At 42.0% G+C, this 22,900-nt stretch overlaps 1 protein-coding gene across 2 annotated transcripts in view; it reads left to right on the plus strand.

The window, feature by feature from the left end:
* Window positions 1–22,900, plus strand: part of FMN1 (formin 1) — a 475,774-nt gene that overhangs the window by 149,371 nt on the left and 303,503 nt on the right. Inside the window, exons 1-2 of one of the 2 annotated variants that reach the window (XM_004609543.2) lie at window positions 2,640–3,995; window positions 5,429–5,546. In XM_004609543.2, coding sequence (XP_004609600.2) covers window positions 2,640–3,995; window positions 5,429–5,546 — 1,474 coding nt within the window. Of the gene's footprint in view, window positions 1–2,639; window positions 3,996–5,425; window positions 5,547–22,900 lie in introns of those variants that run through there. The other variant, XM_055132734.1, reaches the window with a different exon arrangement.

Here is a 22,900-nt window from a genome sequence, read left to right on the forward strand (position 1 = left end):
TGGGTAGGGAGTTTGCCTTGCACGCAGCTGACCCAGGTTTGATTCCCAGCATCCCATATGGTCCCCCGAGCATTGCCAGGAGTAATTCCTGAGTGCATGAACCAGGAGTAATTTCTGTGCATTGCCGGGTGTGACACAAAAAGAAAAAAAAGAGGTGGCACAAACATGTGTTACATGCCCTCTCTCCCCGTGCATTGGATGGTCTATGTGAATCTTAAGATTCATCTCAGCCCCAGAGAGATAATACAGCAGGTAACATGCTTGCCTTGCATTCCTTGACCCAGGTTGGTATCCCAGACACCACGTTCGGTTCCTTGAGCAAAATCAGGAATAATGCCTGAGCACAGAGTCAGGAGTAAATCCTGAGAATTGTGGGTGTGGCCTAAAACCCAAACAAGAAATAGGTGATTCATCTCACCATCTGCTATCATGATGCCTTTTATCCTGAGTCATGAAGAAGCAGAAGTCTGTTTTTGTCAGTGGAGAATTCCTCGCCAGAAAGTCTGCTCTGAGACTTAAAACAGGACCATTGACTTTTTCTGCACCTCCAGGTCATTTTTTGAGTAAGTATGCAGGACTGAGAGAGGTAGTACAGGGATTAAGGTTCTTGCTTTGCAAGTGGCCATCTCTTGTCTAATCCCCTCACTGTATAAGGCCCTCTGCACCCCTCCCAGAAGTGAGCCCTGAGCACCTTTGGGTGTGGTCCACAAACAAATACTCTGAGTAGTTAATCTTCACCTGCCTTCCATCTCCAGTAAACCAGGATTAGGAACTTCAGTTAGATAATCCATTTATCCACTTAGACAAAAGTTCAGGTAAGGGATTAGTATTTGTCTGAATTTTCTAAAAGAGCTAATGGAAGTGTGTTGATAACATACAATAGTATGTACATATATGCTTTTCATTTGTGCTTCTCAGCACATTGATGGAAATCTGTGATCATAGTCTGAATTTCTCCATTGTCTGAATTTCTCCAGTGACTGGGCAACAGGGCTTATGTGACCCACAGCCCTTGAGTACTTAAAGCAAGACTGTAGTTTTGCCTGTGGGTACAATGCTGATTTTATAAAGTAAATTGCTATTTGTGTTCAACACTTGGCCAGTTCTTGCAGCTTTGCACCAAGAGAGCTGGTGATAATTGTTAGCCAGCTTCACTCTTCTGATCCAGCAGAGCGTCTTGCTCACCTGGATTTCAAGAGTGCTGAGATCGTCAGGCAGCTTCCCAAGAGACAATCGTGCAGCTAGGAAACAGCTGCAATTTTTCCATATCCTCCGTGGCCAAGTTCCCAGCATCTTATTCATGGGCAGTGGAAGCTATATTGGCTCCTTGTTGGGTGGTTTTGCTTCAGGTAGATCGCATCTGTGCTAGAGACCTTTCAGATGTGCGTTTTAGGGAGGAGATGTGGCTCCTGGGGGGATCCGGGATGAATCCGCTCTGCCTATCAAGGCAGGTTCCTGTGTTATCCTGAGTCATGCCAGGTTTTCTTTGCTTGGCTGGATCCCCGGGCCCGAGGGGCTGCCCCTGGGTTGCTAGGATTCCCGAGGAAGCCAGGAAGTCAAGCTGCTGAGCAGAAACCTGATTGGCAGAAGGAGCGGAGGGCAATCATTCCTGCTGGGCTGGGGCTGTTTACTCTGCCACCCAAAGACTGGTGGACACTGGGTGTGGTGGGCGTACTTGCCTAAGCACCTGTTTGCAGAGCGCAGAGACTCCAGGGCAGAGCTAAAACAGCAGTAATACGAAACCAGTTTGTCTGTCGGTTTTCCTTTGGGGGCCCCAGCAGCTGAAATCTGCATTCCAGATAAAACAGCGGGGGAGCGGAAGAAAGCACTTAAAAGAAAGCAAAACACTACACAACACAACAAAGCACAACAAAACTTCAAGGGCAGTGAATGATTTCTTGTGTAGTTGAGGGCCTTTTTGAGCCGATTCATTTCTTTGCTGTGGGCTACGTGGCTGCCCTCCTGGGGATTTTAAGGTTCTTGTTTTCGGCCTGGAAGACACAGGCTTCTGATCCTAATTTAGATGTCCAAGGAAGGGCCGGGTAGTAAGAAGTTCAGTCATTTTCTGCTGATTCACTCTTTGCATTTCCTGGGCTGCTCCAAGGCGGTAGTTGGAGGGTTGGGGAGGATCTGCTTGTCGGCTCAGCAGTTCCCGAAGCCTCAACTTACTCACCAATGAGGAAGTTGCAGACGGCCAGGAGTGCAGCGGGCGCTGGGGCGGAGCTCGTGGCGGTGCAGTCCTGGCTGGGATGACCCGGGGCAAGCTGACTTTTCCCGACGACAAAAAGCCTTTTGTGTCCCTCGGACTAAATACGGAAGTCCCAGAGGAGCAGCCGGCCCGGTGCGTCCCCGTGTAGTAAGGTGCGCTGCCTCGCCTGCCGCGGGGCAGAGAGCGCCAGGACTTTCCCCGGCTGCTCCGGGCGAACCCGAGGGCGGGCGGGGGGAACGTGCCACCCGACAGAGCCCCAGAGCGCCCGCCGTGGCGGCCGGCCCCGGTGTCCCTTGGTTCTGTGCCCTGGAAGAGTGAGTTCCCGAGCGCATGGAGTGGCTACACTGAGCGAGCCGGGCCAGGTAACGCAGAGGCTGAACTTGCACCCAGGGCACCTCCGCCGCCGCCGCTGCCGCGCCGCCGGCTGGACATGGAGGACGGCGGGGACACCCCGGATGGCCGGGATGCATCGGAGTCCGAGAAAACCGACGCCGGACTCGAAATGGCCCAATCCATCCTGAGCAAGTTCTCAATGAAAAGCTTCTTTGGCCTCTCGAGTAAACTGGACTCCGGGAAGCTGGAGGAGGAAGATGCGGTGCTGAAGGCGTTCCGCAGTTTAAGCGTCGGGGACCCTTTGCCCCGACGGGAGGAGCCAGACCTGGACCCCCGGGAGCTGGAGTTGGAGACCCCCGGGCCTCCTGAGCCGGGGAATGATGCGCTGACCAGGACCTCAGAGACCGAGGCTGAGCCTGGGATGGGGATGGAGGGAAGTGAAGGCACTGAGGAGCTGGGGGCTTCCCTCCCGGACCAAGAAACACTTCCACTCTCCATTCTGAGCGCCAGCGGAGAGGATGACATTTTGGTTCAGGGGACCCTGGTGAACATCACCCGGGACTCGGACTCCGAGGATGGTGACGGGGAACCAGAAGAGCCCCCCAGTGCTGCTGTATCTGAGCCCACTCAGGGGTCCACAGAGGAGCCAGGACACTGTCTGGGCCAGGATGCCGTTGGGGACTGGGACGGTGCTCAGCAGTCTGCAGAAGGGCCTCAGAGGACATCACCCGAGGGCAGGAGCGAGCCGGGGCGCACGGAGCGCGACCCTGGCCAGGATCCTGTAGGAGAAGCTTCGCCAGTGGCCAGAGTGGGAACAGACCCGACCCTGAGTGGCAGTGCCAAGGAGAACGCGGCTTGTCCCAAGGAAGGCCCCGGAGAGAAGTCATTCCAGCTCCCGGCCTTCTTCAGTGGGCTCCGAGTGTTGAAGAAGGGGGCGCTGGCCGAGGGAGGAGAGTCCATCACCGAAATCAAACCCAAGGATGGAGACCTGGCTCTGCTCAGGTTGACCCAGCCGGTGCAGAAGTCCTTGGGGCAGGCTGGGCCGCAGAGCGTGAAGCCTGGGGAGCCGAGAGCAGCTGACCCGAAGGCCCCTCCCACTCTCCTGGAGCAGCTCTCGCAGCTGCTCAACCTGGACATGCCCAAATCCCAACTCAAGGCAGAGGACCCTGAGCCGGACCCAGGAGAGGAGATGGGCTGCGGGGTGGCCAAGGGGAGCCAAGGTGGCCCCCCGGAAGCCCAGGCCCAGGATGACGAAGTCAAGCCAAAGCCCCCGGAGTCTGCCCTGGAGGCCTTTAAAGCCTTGTTCATCCGTCCCCCCAAAAAGGGGACCACCGCAGATGCCTCTGAGCTGGAAGCCCTCAAGCGCAAGATGAAGCACGAGAAGGAGTCCCTGCGAGCCGTGTTTGAGCCGTCCAAGGGGAGGCCCACCGACGGCCCCTGTGATTCCAGAAGTGTATGTAGCATTGGTTTTTGCGCTTTGTCATAGAACGCGAATCTGTAATTTCTTTTAGGTGTCCTGTCAAAACGAATGCGGACTACCTGTTAGTATAGGGATTTTTTTTTTCTCTTCAAAGATGATTAGAATGGAATTAAATTGTCCTTTAAGGATGCTGGAGTTTGACAGCGTGTTCTGGGTTGGTACAAGGTGGGGGGGACGTTGGCAAAGGCCTGTTGGGGGCGGGGAGTGGGGGTGGGGGAGGCAAGGGAGGCTGGCGCTCTGTTTAAACATTAACAGTAAATGTTCTTGTGAAAGGTAAGCAGCATGTGAAAGTAATGCAGTTATGGATGTAGAGTCCAGATTTCCTCACTACTTAATTATGCCTCCGTGGAAAGTCAATTCTTCCTTTGAAAGTTGACCATTTGACGAAATAAGTGTGTGTGGTGTGATGGAAATGTTCTGTGTAGGTTATAGGTTGCACTGATTGAGATTTAGAATGAGACCTGGGCATTATTTCTCTCTGCCAGTTACTTCAGGGTGACCTTGATTATCTCTGAGCACCTATCTTATCAGCAAAATACAGAAAATAACACACTCATCTTACATGGGTAAGATGAAATGAAGTTAGCACATGCTAACTATCTAAAGTCATGAAAGCTGCTATTAAAAGAAAAAGACAATCAATTTAGGTAATTTATGAAAATTGGCAGAAATCTACCCACTAGATCATAAGTTTCATAAAGACAACACACAGAATTGAATTGCTTGGCTCAGATTGACACAGCATTCATTTATCCCACTATTGATTTAATCAGTTAAAATACTACTATGAAAAAGATATTTAAGAAACAATTATCTTGAGTTGTTGTAGTTGAAAACTAAGCACAATATAACCTTATACTAAAGACATCTCTTTAAAGTTAATGTAATACAAATTTCATTTCATTTTAAAGTTAAGGAAAAATGCATTAGTTCAGAGTACTTGGAGAAGCTCACCTTTTGTACTTAAGAGACATCAGGTTCATCTCTGGCCTATAGCTAACGTTCATGGAAAATACCAAGCCAATCTATCATGAATAACTCTAGAGTTGCTTGGATATGTGTATAAACATTCCTTTTAAGGTATCTGATTGTAGTACATTAGTATCTCTATATTCAGCTGAAAGCACACTTGATTTTATAATAGGCTTAGGATAAAAGAAAAATAATCTACTAAGGCTTGTATTATATTGGGCATTGGATTTTCATTCAATTTCATGGGCTTTTAAATTTTCACCCCAACTGATCACTTTACACCAAAAATAATCTCACTGTAATGAAGAGTTTCAATTACAGCAAATGAGAGCAATGTGCATCTGGCTATTAAAATTAATCTTAGAGTCAACATGTTTGTTTTCCAGATCACATTTCATTTAACTTACTCTTTTCTTTGCTCATTTTTTCAGCAGTTCGACCACAGCCCCACTGAGCAGGATGACAGGACTCCTGGCAGACTCCAAGCTGTCTGGCCACCCCCAAAGACAAAAGACACAGAAGAAAAAGTGGGATTGAAGTACACAGAAGCAGGTAATAGGAAAAGAAGCTAGGTCCCCAGGAATGAATTTTTTTTTTTTCACTGTCCCCAGAAATGACTGTTACTGCTGTGGCCTTTAGTTCCAGTTCATTAGACTCTCAGAATTTTTTGTTTGTCTCACTATAAAATGTCATGCTGGAAGCTTTTCTTTCTGCTTCTGCAGTTAAAGTGAACCCGTGTATGTTTATCATTAATGAATATTTTAGAGATGAAAGGTGAATGCAGTGGAATGCAAGTTGGGGGTGGGGTGCAGGTGCGCATGTGAAGTAGTAGAAGAATCTTTGGGGAACTAAGGAAGAAGATAGATTACAAACTCCTCAGGAAACAGGTGGTTGGCCCTCATATTATGTTAGGGGAGCTGCCTGGGTTGCTATAGAGGGAGAGTATGATTCTCTGGAGCTGTAATCTGATTTGCTATTTGTCTGAGTAATGCTTTTGAGCTACAGAAACCTTGTACAGAATGAATGTACAGACACCATATCAGTTACTCTTTCCCTTTTCTTCTTCTTTTTTTAAGACAAAGCTTTATTTAATGCATGACCAATTTTAAAGTAATCTAACTCTCTGGAAACCTTCCCAGGAGGCTTTCTTGAATATATTTAAAATGAGTGGTAATGGTGATCTAGATTGTTCTACCCTTTAAGTGAAAGGTTCACATGACATTAAGGAAAAAAATTAGAAATGGGATTTTTTTAAATGTGTAGGTGAGTGTCTATATCAGGTATATATTGATATTTGAAGATTACCTATACTGGCTTATCTTTTGCTGGTTGTTTAGGTATGTGTGTATATTAAGATCTACCTGTTAATAGAAAAATACTTCTTTCATTTCCTACTCATTAATAAAACACAAAAACCAAAATTTGGGTAATTGAACAGTGAATGCATGGGTTTTTAGCAGGTTCTTACAATGATACTTACGTGACTGAAAATATGTGGGCATATGAATCTCAAGTTCTGCAAACTGATTACTCTTAACTTCCACTTATGCAATTACAAAGTTGTTATGTTTTCATAACAAGACATAACTTCTTCATACTGGTCTTTTCTGCAGTCCCCGACCTAAAGGATGAAAGCGGGCTGGAGCTTTCATCGTTTATAGATAATACAGCAGGTAGGGTGCTTGCCTTGCACAAGGTTAACTGGGCTTGATCCCTATTACCCCATATGGTCCTCTGAGCTGGTCAGGAGCTATCCCTGAGTGCAGAGCTAGGAGTAAGTCCTGAGCACTTCTAAGTGCAGGGGTTGGGGCCCAAAGCCAAAAAAAAAAAAAAAAAAAAGAAAGGTATCACATTCTTACTAAAATGTACTTTCGGTGTTTCAGTCTTTTTTTTGCCTACATCTGACTTTCCAAAATTGGAATTCTTGTGATTGCACTATTAAACCATCTACCAAGTTATTTTTGTCACAGTCTGGCACAGTTTAGACTAGAGTTTCTCAACCAGGGGCCATATAGCTCCCCTGTGGGTCCCCAGCATATTTTAAGGGTGCCAAAGGTAAAAAATCATGTAAGTCAAGGGCTATAGCATAAAAGCAGCGAGACAACTGTTAGGATAGTGAACAAAGGAAGGAGATAAAGTCAGAAGGGGGTCACAGTTGGAAAAAAAGTTGAAAAGCAATGGTTTAAACATGTAAAGGATTGACATTTGTTCTAACAAAAAACTAGAATCCTATTCTTCAGTGTCCATTGATGATCTCAGTCTCATTTCTACCAGCTTATCAAGGTGGTCAGTCATCCTTATAAAATGCTACAAGTGATTTTAAAATTCACTTTTGGTAATATTTGGGGGCATTTTGTCCTTTAGAAACTTCTATTTGCTTTTGTTGTCTTTCATTTTCAGAAGCTCAGAGGTTGGAAGGATCATCGATAACTTCCTAGCCTGTTTGTTGGTTGGTTAGTTATTGAGTGTTTATGCCAAGGGGTACTGGAGCGATAGTATAGTGGGTAGGGTGGTTTGCCTTGCTTGCGGCCGACCCAGGTGCCATTCCTCTGTCCCTCTCGGAGAGTCCAGCAAGCTACCGAGAGTATCCCGCCTGCACGGCAGAGCCTGGCATGCTACCTATGGCGTATTCGATATGCCAAAAACAGTAACAAGTCTCACAATGGAGATGTTACTGGTGCCAGCTCAAGCAAATTGATGAACAGTGGGATGACAGTACTACAGTGCTATGCCAGGGAATGGGGCCCAGGACACCCACATGCATGGCATATGCTCTTCTGCTGTGCCAGATCCTCAATTCTTGTTTCAGTCTGTTTGTAAAAAATGAAATGTGTTCTTGGTGTTGTGCTGTTCCAGTCTTGGGAGCAGGATGTGTACTGTGACTGTGCTTTGTGTTGGGTTGACTTAACTTGGACGTGTGAGGGATAAAATACCCTATACGTGTTGGAGACTTATTTTGTTCACCCCGACACTGAGGCAAATATGTGGTTACTTTGTCAATGGTTATTGTTAATTTTGAGAAAGGTAACATTTACCAGGTGACTGTCTTAAACTGCTGTTTAGAATGCAAAATCTTCTTAAGTATTTGGTTTCTAATTTAACACATCTAACAGTATTCCTATTGGTTTTCCTGCCCCACGGGAAAATTTGCCACTCTAGGCACTAAAGAGAGAAACTAGTTTCAAGATTCTTCAAGATGTTTTAGTTCATCTATTGTGGTGGGGGGTGGCTTTGCCCAGCAGTGTTGGGGATTGTACCAGCAGTGCTGGGGGAACCATGTCATGCCAGGGATTGAACTAGAGATCACTGCAAAGCAAGCACATCCCAGAACTCACCTAATTTTTTTTTTATTGAATCACTGTGAGATATAGTTACAAGTTTTCATGTTTGATTACAATCATACAATGATCAAATACCCATCCCTCCACCAGTGCACATCCCCTACCACCAATCTCCTCCAATGTGCACCCCCTTTCTCACCCTCCCTTTGCCTCCATGGCAGACAATTTCTCCCATACTCTCTCTCTACTTTTGGGCATTATAGTTTGCAATACAGATACTGAGAGATTATCATGTTTGGTCCTTTATCTACTTTCAGCACACATCTCCCATCTGGATTCTTCCAACCATCATTTTCTTAGACTCACCTAAGTTTTTACAACTTAAGTGTTCTTTATTTGAGTATTTCATGTATTCATTTAGTAAAATCGAAAGACAAGGATTAACTTAACTTTGATGACTCAGGGAACTGGAATGCGTGGTTTGTATGCGAGAAACCTTGGTTCAGTCCCCGGCATCACAAGGTAGCCCCCAAATATATTGATAAATATAAATGGAAATTCAAGATTGTAACTTCCATAGTTCAGTTGTGTTCTTGGGATCTGTTCTGTGGACATCCCTCCCCGGTCCTCAGAGTTGGGAAGGAGTTAGTGTTTTTCATCTTGATGTCACTCTGTCCTTTCACCGCCATTCATCACTTCATGCTTGCTACTATTTGGATTTCCCTCCATTCAGAGTTTAGCACTTTTGTTTTTGTTTGGGGGCCAGTCCTAGCTGTGCTCAGGTGTCACTCCTGGCAAGGCTCTGGGGACCGTATATACTGTCTGGGATCAAACCTGGGTCGGCTGCATGCATGTCTTACTTGCTGTACTATCTTTTAGCCCCCACCAGAGTTTAGCTTTTAAACGTCTTTTTCTGAGGATCTGAAAGACCACATCATACTGAAAGCTCACATTTGTTCAAAGAAGAAAAGAAAGATCTAATATTAAAGAGAAGTTGTGATCTCTTGGCTCCTAGAAACCTAAACCTCCTCTCTGAGGGAAGCTCACCACTGTTGACTGCTGCCAGGAATGCTCTCTCCTGCTCCTTGCAGTTCCTGGGAACACACATAGCTGCTCACACAGTTACTGCTCCCTTGGCCACCAAGCCTGGTGCTTCCCACTAGGCCCTCCCTTGCTATTCTGATGACATTGCTCACCATCAAGGGTACTTTCTTGGCTGAACTGTGAGCTTCTGGAGTCCTGTTGGTGTGCAGCTGATGGAAGCCATGCCCCCACACTCCCCTACCCCACACGGACTGTCACTCAAGGAGCTGCCTCAGGATCTAGAGTTGACCTCTGCTACTCAAGGAATAGCCCTCTGCACTAGACCTGAATTGCTTTGCTCTAATGAGAGAATTGCTTTCTGTTGTCTCTTTTGCTCTGCTTCAAGTTTGAGATAAACTTGGGATAAACCATACATTGTTGTTGATTCATTTCTGTCCTGTATTTAAAATGGCTCACAAGCAATTTTGTTTGGAGAGAACGTTTTCCATTTCTCCCCCTAGAATTGGGCTGGGAACTATCAGAGCGATACATTACAGGCTCTTCTGAGACTTCTTTCCTCTGAAAGTAAGCAGCGGCTTACTAGTGAGACAAACTTGTGAAATGGCCTTGCTTTATTCTGGAGGAATCTTTTCATGGGCTTTTCACATTCTTAAGCTAAATCAATTCATGGTGACTCTGTGACACTTTCCTTGCAGACATCTGCATGTGATAAATCGACTAGCTTGGGAAGCTGGGATAAAAAACCCAGTCACAGCCAAGTGAAGAGAAGTCATGTTGTGGTGAAATACTAGGGGACATAAAAAATGCTTTTCTTGAGATTTAATGTCGCAAAAGCAGTTTGTCTCTTCTGAAACAGATAACCAGACTTCTCTTCCACTCTTCTAAATATGTCTTTCTCTGTGTGTGATGAGCTCTTATAAGAATTAGTAACTTGTCCCAAGTCTTAAAACTGAAAATCTTCTGTATGTTCTAGGCATGACAGAATCACAAAATAATACTGTTTTATATTTTACTCTTTTTATCTCAAACTCAAAAGATTTCGAAGGCACTTTATGATACTTTTCCTTTTGCTATGGTGATATAAATGCGCTTAGCCACAACTATTATCATTTTGGGTAACTACATATGACTGCATTCACCAGGGTCTGTGAGGAGAAGTCAAGTGACACTCAGATTGTGTGATCTGGTTGAGAGATTATTAATCTGTTTAGCTAATAAACCTAAGGGTTTAAGAAAAGCAGGACCAGACAGAGCAGGACTCTGGGGTTAGAAAATAATTTTTAGGGGCTGGAGCAGTAGCACATTGGGTAAGGTGTTTGCTTTGCATGCCGCTGACCCAGGTTCGATTCCCAGCATCCCATATGGTCCCCTGAGTCAGAGGACCATATGGGACTTCCTGAGTGCAGAGCCAGGAGTAATTCCTGTGCATGACTGGGTGTGACCCCAAAAACAAAACAAAAAAAAAACAAAAAAAAAAAAAGAAAGAAAGAAAAAAAAGAATAATTTTTACAGGGGCCAGAGAGATTGTACAGCAGGTAGCCTTGTTTGCGCCCAACCTGGATTTGATCCCTGGCATCCCTGAGCTCTGCTAGAAGTAATTCCTGAGTGAAGATCCAGAAGAAACACCTGAGCATCATTGAGTGTGATCCAAAAAGAAAAAAAAAATACAGCCCTAAACCTGAAAGAGCATGGGCCAGAGAAACCCCAGAACTTGAGAGAGAAGCTGGGTTGTGTGGAGAGTGAGTGGCCCAACAAGAGGGCAGGGTACAGGGTTGCAGAGGACCTGAGGCCTGACAGGGAAGAAGCTTCGGGATAATTGTCCTGTACCTGTCTGTGCTCTGCTCTTGTGAGCTTCACTTCCCTTGGTCGTGGGCAAAGAGGACAGGACCAGGAGCCACTTTAAACTGTCTCTTAAGGACCAAATCAGAGAGAGAGCAGGAGGATGCATCTGGATAGGCAGATGGAAGGTATTCATCACTGCTTGTGGCAAAGGAGCTAGTAGGCTGCAGGTGAAGATGTTTCTAAGCCTTCCATCTGTACGAAGAGCTGGCACACACTTCCCTCATCACACCTGAACACACAGGCTTCTGAGACATGGTCTAAGGACAGCTGCTTTTCATCAGCCCCTGGAGGGTTTTGCTTTCCATTCCAGTCAGTCCTGGAAGTATAATGGCCACTATTCAGAGCCTTGCTCTAGGACGCTGACTGCTGCTTCACGTGGAGCTTTGTTCAATGTGCCCTGGAAATCTTCCGTGAGCTTTAGATGTTTCCTGTAGTACAAAAAAAGATGACCAATTGGGAAAAATTCAGGAATGTCACAAAGCCAAAGAAACTCTATGATTCATTCTCAAGGAAGCCATTGTCAACGTTTTGAATTATGCCTCTCTGAATCCAATACTTCTTATTTTTTTCCACGCTGTGCTGTGCTGGACCATTTTTCTCATTGGAGAATTTGAACTATCTGGAAGTGATTTGCTCACCATTTTAACAATGATTAATCATTTTTTACAAACGATTTTTAATTTTGAGGATTAAAAATACATAGGATTAAAAGTATATAAACTTTTCAAGTAGTCATATTATCAGGTCTGCCTTCATTTTATTGTACAAGTTTTCTTTAGACATAACCTTGAGATAGAGGAGGTGTGATGCATATTCCAAATTTTCTTGAGTGATTTCTTTTTACTTCTTCCTTTCATCTTTCCCTTTTATGTCAAAATTCCATTTTAGTGACTGGCGTTAGGTAGAGATCTAAGAAAATTTTTTTCAAGTTGTTATTTTAAATTTTTTGTTTTTTGTTGTTTTGTTTTGAGACCACACCGAACAGTGCTCAGGGTTTACTTCTGGGTCAGGGGTGATTCTTGATTCCTGGCAGAGCTTGAAGACCATGTTTGGTGCCAGGGAATGAACCCAGACCTGTCGCATATAAGACAAACACTATACCTGCTGTACTATCTCTTTAGCAACTTAAGTCGCTTTTGTTATAGTAAACTTTTGCAGTGCTTTTTCTTCTCTGCTAAGTTGGGAATTACTGGGAAACTTTCTTTTTGTGTTTTATTTTTTTTCTAGCATCATAATTATTGCAGCATTGTAATTTCTGACTTTAAGTTCTTGTGAATACTTAAAAAATAATAGCTTTTGATTTTCTTTGTTAATTCTTTCATGAAAATAAATTTTGCTTGGTTATATTTCAAAAGTTTACAAATCAATTTGATGGTGAGATTGAGGATTTAGATCTTTAAAATGCTTACGATTTCTACCCAGGAACACATCTTATATAAAAAGGATTAATTTTTCTTTATTAATTTTAAAGAGCAGTTGAGTATAAGTGAGTATATGGTAAATGTAAATGTACACACAGGTGTATATGGCCTCATATATCTTTTAAGTGTATTCTTAGACATCATATTTTAAAAAGTAAATATGTGATAAGACTTTGTTATAGCTGTTCTGCCCATACCTGTACGAATTTCCTGTTCATATCTTATTTTGTAGTGTGATGGGTGGTCTAAAATGTCATTATTAAGAGCTGTGTTAGTATGTTGTACACCTCAAGATCCCAAGTGGAAATGAAGTTAATGTTTGAGAGATTAGATGGTAACATGTGGGGGTCAGAGAGATAGTTCAGCATGCTGGACACATACATTGGAGGTGAGTGGCCTGCGTTTGATCCCCAGAAACTGTATGCTCCTCTGGAATCCACTGGGTATGGTCCAAACACCCAAATCTAAAATGATACCAACTGAGGAAATTGAATAAGGGAGGGAAAAAATGTGCAAAAGAGAAAAGCACTCATTTTCCGTAACAAAATTATGGGTGTTGGTTTGATTTCTCTGCCACTGTACATCTGGCAAAGGTCTTCTCTCTACTGGCTGCCCCTTAGGTGGCTTGGACCCTGCAAGTATATGGACCTCTTTGCTTGAGAGTGAGTTTTGTAATTTGCAAAAAACAAAAAAAAAAGGTGCTAGTGAGAGGCATCACAGTGATTATGAGTGATAAGCTGACATACGTGGGATGTCTCTAAGGATTTCCATCACTGAGAACTAACTTGCAAACATTCACATTGAGATGATTTTTGTTCTTCAGTTTGTTTTTTGTTTGATGATTGTACTTGAGGTCACGTGTTTACAATAATGTTAATGTCTGTTGTTTTGGTGTACTTTGTTACCATGCCTCACCACCACCAAAGTGCCAAGATCGTCCGTCACTTCCCCTCTAATGCTTCCAGTCCATCTCACCATTTACCCTGACCAATGTCCCCTTACTAGGTATTCTCAGGGGCTTGCTATCATTGGACGCATTCTGTTCCTTGGTTTGTCTCTCTGTAGGCCACAAATGAATGCAATCATTTGATATTTTACCTTGTCCCTCTGATTTATTTCACTTAACATGATACTTCCATTTAACATGATACTGGGAAATAATCCACCCCTTAGTTTTCTAAATATCCTTCTACTTTATGGTTTGTTTCTCATTTGGGTTTCCTTGGTTATAAAGTGATGGTTTCCACCCTTCTCCGTGAGTCAGACATCCTTGCCTCGCCAGCCAGGAGGAGCTATAAATATCTTAGAATATTTTATTGGCCTACTGTACTTTATTTCAGTTTGTCTATTCAGAATTAGCAGGCAGCACTGAAAATGAATGCATTTTCCTTTAAAGTCTGTGTCAAGACAAATTATGCCATGTCATCTTTTATCATTTACTCAATGGTTTTCTTCATTGTATCTTTTACAAGCCTTTGTAATCTGTTACTTTCTTTGTGTGGACTGATGACAGTAGCCTAGAAATTAGAGTAAAGACCAGGAAAACCTGGCCTTTTAATTAATTATTTTTTTATTAGAGGATCACTGTGATGTACAGTTACAAACTTATGAACTTTTGTGTTTGCATTTCACTCATACAGTGATTATTTACACATCCCTCCACCAGTGCCCACTCACCTCCACCAATGATCCCAGTATCCCTCTCGCGACCCCCACCCCATCCCCCACCACCCCACCCTGCCTTTGTGGCAGGGCATTCCCTTTGTTCTCTCTCCTTTTGGGTGTTGTAGTTTGCAATAGAGGTATTGAGTGGCCTTCATGTTTGGTCTGTAGTCTACTTATAGTTTGCATCTTCCAACCCGATTGGGTCCTTCTAACATCCTCTACTTGGTGTTCCCTTCTCTATCTGAGCTGCCTTTCCCCCCAGCATGTGAGGAAAACCTGAATTTTGTGGATATAGGAAGAAGAATGAATTCTGGGGGTCTGAGGGTGAGGCGTGCATGTATTAGCTTCCACTTACTATATATCTGAGAGCTGGAGGGAGGAGGGCTATGTCCCGAACACAAACGGGCTAATGCTTGAGGTTAAGCAGAGGAAATCTCAAAATGTCTACTAGTGTCTCAGGATACATATCATTATTTAAGAAAATATTAATGAAGTTCTTGAGAGTTGAAGCAAGAGGTTAAAATTTAGAATCTGAAGTTTAAAATTTAAGTTTTAGTAATTTGGAGCCAAAAGCCTCTTAAAATTTAATTGGTTCTTCCTGCTCATCCTATTAGAGACGAGAGCCTGATTTAGTACTTAAAACTTGCTAAAGAAGACAAAGAGCTGAAGTTGGAGTTTGAAGAGAAATGGTAGAAGCTTTGATCTAAGGCTGGGTTAAAGTGTGACACATTATATTTTGTTCATATGACTCATTTAAAAGACCCATTAAGGGAAACCTATAAGGACAGGAATGTTTAAGAATTATGTTGGTTATAAAAAACTTACAGGGATCAATCAAAATAGTAAAGCAAGCATATGAGTAGCATAGTAATTCACCAGATACCAGCATACAAATTGGCTGGCTCATTTCATATGGCTTCCTGCCCTCCTTAAATAAAAAACAGAAAGGGGAGCAGAATGGCAGTATTTTACTTAGTGTTATTGAGATTTAGTCCATTTAAAGCAAATTTTAAAAAATGCTTCTGTTTTCAGATATGGACAAAGCTTAGGTGGGCACACCCAGTTATCATATATGTCTGTTAAACCTCAGTTTGTGTATTGAAATCCATGATGCATACTTATTTATTTTCAGGAAGCACACAAATGTATTTCAGTATTTGCTTATTTCAGTAGTTTTTCTGGGGTCTTAAGAATTTTTTTTTTTTTATTGAATCACCATGTGGAAAGTTACAAAGTTCTCAGGCTTATGTCTCAGTTATACAATATTCAAACACTCATCCCTTCACCAGTGTCCATATTCCACCACCAAAAACCCCAAGATACCTCCCGCCCCCACCCTCCCACCCCAAACTGCATAACTATGAATTTCACTTCATTTTCTCTTTACCTTGATTGCATTCCATATTTCAACACAAAACTCACTATTGTTGTTGGAGTTTCCCCCCAAGAAAGACAGCCCTACTACCAAGGAAGCATTTGATAATTAGTTTTCCATTGCTTAGAATGAAGAGATATGTAGCCTTACTGCTCCAAGTACATAACTCTTTTTTTTTTCCTTTTTCCTTTTCCTTTTTTTCCCCCCTCATCCCCCTTTTTGCACCTCATAGTATGGTGGACGCCATGCCGCGTTTCTCCCCGAAAATGGGAAACAACTGGGAAAGAGGGATATTTCCTCTTCTCGGCTGGCGTGGGGCTGTTGCTTAGTTCACAGTCTAGAGAAATTGCTGCTACTTTGATTACCTTCAATATTTCAACAAAAAACTCACTGTTATTATTTGGAGTTTCCCCCCAAAATCAGACCTGCTAAAAAGGAACTGTTTCACATTGCTGACAATTAAGAGATGTTAAGTCTTAAAAACCATGCAATTTTGGACTTCTGTATAAAGTCCAGGGAAAATTCTGCCAGAAATTGCATAGCCCATCTCACAGTCCCAGTGCATTGCTGTAAGAAGCTGTGCTGGATGCCAAAATGTGTTAGAAGGTCTCTGGAATCAAAGTCTTTAGGCGCAGAGAGCCCATATCGCTCTCAGCAGCTCTGGATTTATCTGGGCCGAGGGCGTACCGGTAACACCCACTTCCCATGATTACCTAGGAGCCCCAACGTATAAAAACCGTATACCTCCGGGTTAAGAGTCTTAGAAGGTGGCTCTCACCATGTGGATATTGCTGCCGCCGCCATTTTCTGTGCAGAAAAATGGTGGAGAGGAAAGATCCATCCCCGGGAAGTGTGGAGTTGTACCCCAGCTCACAGTCCCAGTGCATTGCTGTAAGAAGCTGCGCTAGATGCCAAAATGGGTTAGAAGGTCTCTGAATCAAAGTCTTTAGGTGCAGAGGGTCCCTGGGGTCTTAAGAAATATTGGGGCTGGAGTGATAGTACAGCAGGTAGGGTGTTTGCCTTGCACGTGGCCAACCTGGATTTGATTCTCAGCATCCCATATGGTCCCCCAAGCACTGCGAGGAGTAATTTCTGAGTGCAAAGCCAGGAGCAACGCCTGTGCATTGCCGGGTGTGACCCAAGAAGAAAAAAAAGAAAAAAAACACTCAAATTCATCTTGAAGCTTATTTTAATTAGCTGAGAATAAAGCATGTCCTAGTATGTACCACATTTTCACAAATGACCTGTCACTGTCATTTCATCCTATTTTGCTCATAGATTTGCTCGAGCAGGCACCAGTAATGTCTCCATTGTGAGACTTGTTATTACTGTTTTTGGCATATCAAATATGCAGGAGAAATACTCTCGTGTGGGAGAGATACTCTCAGTAGCTTGCCAGGAGAGAGGCGAAGGAACCGAACCTGGGTCTGCCGCCTGCAAGGCGAATGCCCCACCCGCTTTGTTGTTGCTCCAGTCAATCACAAATACCACCCTGCAATATATTCCTTCTTGAAATCTCTACTGAGGGTGTCCCTGTTCTCTTTTTCTTCTTCAAATCTCCACCTGTTGCTGACTGTGTTCACTGTTCTTTCTCTGAAACCTCTGAAACCAACCTCTGAACATCCCAGCATCAGCTCCCCCCTGGACTCCCCCCCACACACCGATTCCCACATCCTCTTTTTGTGCAGTTCTGTTTACAGGATACCCATGAACAACTCAAGAAGCAGGTGTGCCAATTCCAAAGGATTACAATTGTAATAACTTCTGTATCTGCGTTTAGTTAATATTGTGAGTGTAGGTCTCAATGATTGAAAACAAACAAAACCTCACATGTGGTGCATCTGATCTGTTAAGCCCTTGTCTCTCTTTAGTTCCCATTCCTCTCCCTGAGTGTGTTCACAGCCCACTTCCTCAGCAAAGAAAGGGTATTGCATTCATTTATTCACATTTCTTCCCACAAAGAGCAGATGGCAAGTGCTAAAGATTTTTTTCATGTTCTTTAGAAATTACTAAAGCTACGAGCTACAAAATCACTAAACAAAGTTTTTTATATTTAGACCACCTTTCAGTTGTATGTCTTTGCAATTAATATGGTTTTGAAGTTATTTTATTATCTGGTTATTCAAACCATCTCAATTCCCCTCAGTTATTTTTTACCCCCTCTAAATTTTGTTTGGGTAGTTGTGTATATATTGTGGGTAGTTGACTAGTATATATGAACTTGAAAGTCAGTTTCTAAAGATCTGTGAAATTACTCCCTTAGGATTTTGATTAAAGTTACATTAAATTTATATATCAATGTAAATGAGCACTATAATACAGAATTTTTCTTTTTTAAAAAAGCTTTTGGTAAAATTTTACTTATATACTTATATATTAAATATATTTTTATATAAAATATAAAAATTTATATACCAATGTAAATGAGCATAATAATACAGAATTTTTAACTTTTGGTAAAATTTTTATTAAGATACAAATTTCTAATTTTTTTCAAAAACAGTTATAAAGTTTTAAATGCACTGTTACAAAGATCCAATCAAAAACAAAATGAAATTTTTTGTGACTAAAACTCATTTCTTTGTTTACTACATCTATGTTAAATGCATAGATTATACTTTTTTATACTGGTTATACCAAGTTATTAGAACACTCTTTTATAGTTTTTTTAATTTTTATTTTTTATTGAATCACCCTGAGATACAGTTGCAAAGCTTTCATGTTTGAGTTTCAGTTATACAATGATCAAACACCCATCCCTCCAACAGTACACATTCTCCACCACCAGTGTCCCCAGTATCCCCCCCCCCATCTACCTATCTAAATACTCCCCCTGCCTCTATGGCAGACAATTTCCCCCATACTCTCTCTCTACTTTTAGGGATTATGGTTTACAATACAGATACTGAGAGGCTATCACGTTTGGTCCCTTATCTACTTTCAGCACAAATCTCCCAACCCGAACGATCCCTCCAAACATCATTGACTTAGTGATTCCTTAGCTATTCCAGCTGCCTTCTCCCCCAGCTCGAGTGAGTTTGGCTTCCAACCATGGAGCAGTATTCCTGGCCCTTGTCTCTACTGTCCTTGGGTGTCAGTCTCATATTATAATACAGAGTTTTTCCATCTAAAAATAGAATTTATATCAACCTAGTTAGGATTTTTTCATGTTTTTCAATAAAGTTGTATGACTATTTTTTCTAGCTTGTGTATATTTAAATTTATTTTTGCAAATTTGATTTTAAATGGGATTTTTCCTATTGTTCTTTTAATTGGTTTAGTTGTTATAAGCTTGTTCTATGGTTATAAATAGTAGATCTTCACCTATTTCTACTAATTCTGACATAATTTACATCAATTCTACTAGCCCTTTAGCTATGAGTTTTGGATTTTTTTGGAGGGCAAATAATGGCAATTTGTTGTATTATCATAAAAGATAATAATACAACATTATGCTTATCATAAAAACCATTTCATAAACTTTGTTATTTTAAAATTTTTGCTTATTATTGTTACTGCTGTGGGGCAGTTGGATCTCAATGAGGCATTATGCATGCAAGAAGTTCAGTGCTGTACCACTGAACCACATCCCAGGCCCATAAACTTTATTTTTATTTTATTTATTTTTTTAATTTTTATATTTATTTATGTTTTAATTGAATCACCGTGAGAAAAGTTACAAAGCTTTCAGGTTTAAGTCTCAGTCATACAATTATCAAACACCCATCTCTTCACCAGTGCACATGTTCCACCACTAAGAACCCCAGTATACCCCCAAATCCTGCCCAACCCACCCGCCTGTGTGGCTGATGATTTTCACTTTAATTTCTCTTTACTTTGATTACATTCAGTATTTCTTTTTTTTTAAATTTATTTTTTAATAAGTGAATCACTGTGAGGGTACAGTTACAGATTTATACATTTTTGTGTTCATGTTTCCCTCATACAAAGTTCAAGAACCCATCCCTTCACCAGTGCCCATTCTCCACCACAAATAAACCCAGCATCCCTCCTACCCTGTCTAATCCCATCTCCCCACCCACCCCACCCTGTCTCTGTGGCAGGGTATTCCATTTTGTTCTCTCTCTCTAATTAGGTGTTGTGGTTTGCAATAGAGATGTTGAGTGGCCATTGTGTTCAGTCTCTAGTCTACATTCAGCACGCATCACCCTTCCCCACATGGCTTCCAACCACATTTTACTTGGTGTTCCCTTCTCTATCTGAGTTGCCCTCTCCCCAAAATGTGAGGCCAGCTTCCAAGCCATGGAGTCAACCTCCTGGTACTTATTTCTACTATTGTTGGGTGTTAGTCTCCTACTCTGTTATTCTATATTCCACAGATGAGTGCGATCTTTCTATGTCTGTCTCTCTCTTTCTGACTCATTTCACTTAGCATGATACTTTCCATGCTGATCCACTTATATGCAAAGTTCATGACCTCATTTTTTCTAACAGCTGCATAGTATTCCATTGTATAGATGTACCAAAGTTTCTTCAACCAGTCATCTGTTCTAGGGCACTCGGGTCTTTTCCAGATTCTGGCTATTGTAAACAGTGTTGCGATGAACATATAAGTGCAGATGTCATTTCGACTATACTTTTTTGCTTCTCTGGGACATATTCCCAGCAGTGGTATTTCTGGGTCAAACGGGAGCTCAATTTCTAATTTTTTGAGAATCGTCCATATTGTTTTCCAAAAGGGCTGAACCAGTCGGCATTCCCACCAGCAGTGTAGAAGGGTCCCTTTCTCCCCACATCCTCTCCAACAGCAGTTGCTTTTGTTCTTTTGGATGTGTGCTAGTCTCTGTGGTGTGAGGTGGTATTTCATGGTTGTTTTGATCTGCATCTCCCTGATGATTAGTGATGTAGAACACTTTTTCATGTGCGTTTTGGCCATTCGTATCTCTTCCTTGGGAAAGTTTCTGTTCATTTCTTCCCTGCATTTTCAGTATTTGAACAGAAAAGTCCCTATTATTAGTTGGAATTTTCCTCCAACAATTAGATCTACCAAAAAGGCATCATTTGATAATATGTCTTCCATTGCTGAGAATGAAGAGCATATGAGGTCACTTAAGAGCTGTTGAGGCTGCGCGGTTTTGGATTTCTAGTATTTTAGTAATTAAGTCCAGAGAAATTTCTGCCAGAAGTTGGATTGCTGCAAGCTCATACCTCTGATAGTGGGTTCTAAAAGATGGTGGTTGCCATGCTGCCAGGGAAAGGAAAGGCCGAGAGAGAAAAATCTTTCCCCTCCCAGGGCAGCATGGGGCTGTAGTTTAGTTCACAGTCTAGAGACATTTCTGCAGGAAGCCGCTGGGTGCCAAAAGTAGTTAGTGGGCCTTCGGGATCAGGCCGCTTGGTGCTCGTCTGGGTGGAAAGCCATAAACTTTATTTTTAATTGGAGTAAAAATGTAAAATTTACCATCTGAACCATTCTTATAAATTTTTGTCACTTGATTTTTGTCAAAAGTATTTTCCCCATGTGTGCATGTAATGGTTTATATAAAAGGCACCGAGATATTAACCACTTCCAAGCACGGCTCACTAGTTTTACATATATATATCTCAAGAATTTTTCATTTGTGAAATTAAAACTATACCCACTAAGACACAGTTCTACGACCACTGTTCCACAAACCGGTGCTAGTCCACAGGTGTAGAAAGGTTGAAAACCACTGGTCTACCCTCTTGGTTGTAGCTGCTAATCTCTGGTCCAATCAGTATTCAAGACAGGTCTCTTTCAGCCCTGTCACTGTCACTGTTGTCCTGTTGTTCATCGATTTGCTGGAGCCGGCACCATTAACACCTCCATTGCGAGACTTGTTACTCTTTTTGGCATATCGAATATGCCACGGGTAGCTTGCCAGGCTCTGCCGAGCGGGCGAGATACTCTCAGTAGCTTGCTGGGCTCTCCGAGAGGGTGGAGGAATCAAACCCAGGTCATCCGCGTGTAAGGAAAATGCCCTACCCACTGTGCTATTGGCTCCAGCCCATAGCCACAGATGGAAAAAAGGTTTAAGAGTGCTGCACTTAACAGGTCTCCAATTCTAAGTTCCACACTTCAGCAACTTTTATTCTGCTTTCTGTTGCTGCAATTTTGACTATTCCAGGTATTGTATGATTCCACTTCTATGAAGTCTTAGTCCCTTTGTGATTGGCTTGTTTTACTTGGCCCAATGTTCTTAGGATTCATCTGTGTTGTAGCATTGTAAATCCCTTCCTTTCTAAGGTGAATAATATTTCACTGTATGTGCTGACCACACACTTTATCCATGCCTATGACAATGGACATTACTTTCATTTTTTAATTTATTGTAAATACACGGCTGTTATGAACACAGGTGTACAAATATTTTCCTGAAACCATGCTTTCACTTTTATTTTGGTGTATACCGGAAAATAGGATTGTTGAAACAAATCATATGTATTTCTATTTTTAATTTGGACTGAAGGTGGTGGAAATCTCCCAAACAGTGTTCAGGCAACCTGTGTGTGACTCACTTCCAGTGATACTTGGTCAACCAGGTCAGAGATTCTATGCTAAGGCCTAGTGATGCAACAGTAAGAATAAATGGTGCTTGGGATCGAACCTGGGACCTTGTATATATGCAACACATATACCTCTGACCCCTAAGCCATCTTTCCTTCCTTCTATTTTAAGGTTTCAGTTTCTTGACATCCTCAAAACCACTTGTTATTTTCCTCTTTGTTTTGCAAATAGTAATCATCTATTTGCAAAACATAGTCATCTATTTGAAAAAAACATCTATTTGCAAAAACATCTATTTGCAATATTCTGTGAAGGAGTATCTCATTATGGTTTTAATTTGCATTTTTTAATGATTAGTGATATTTAGAAATTTCTCTAAATATGTTGTAGAATTTGAATATAAGCACGAGAAAGGACTGAAATTGAAGTCCTTTGTCTATTTAAAAATCTGGCTTTAACATTAGAAAAATGAAACAAAAATTTTTCCTAATAATCTTTTTAACTAGTCCTTTTCTCCTTAGGATCTACAAATAGAGCTGGAGAGGTAGTGAAGAATAGATACATTTATTTTATTCTTGAGTTTATAGACTGCTTTCCAATGCTTTCCAGTTAGTGCTAGAAAGCTCAGTGATTTTTTTTTCCGGCAATATATGTACCTATATTAATGGCCATCATTAAAGAACTTAATTTGTTGTTAGTAATAAAATCTTTGATCTGTTAATGTTGAACCATCTCTACATTAAGATCAATCCTTTTTGATCTTGATTAGATGGTAAATGTGATTTGTTGAT

This window comes from Sorex araneus, chromosome 3, assembly GCF_027595985.1.
Source record: "Sorex araneus isolate mSorAra2 chromosome 3, mSorAra2.pri, whole genome shotgun sequence".
Lineage (NCBI taxonomy): Eukaryota > Metazoa > Chordata > Mammalia > Eulipotyphla > Soricidae > Sorex > Sorex araneus.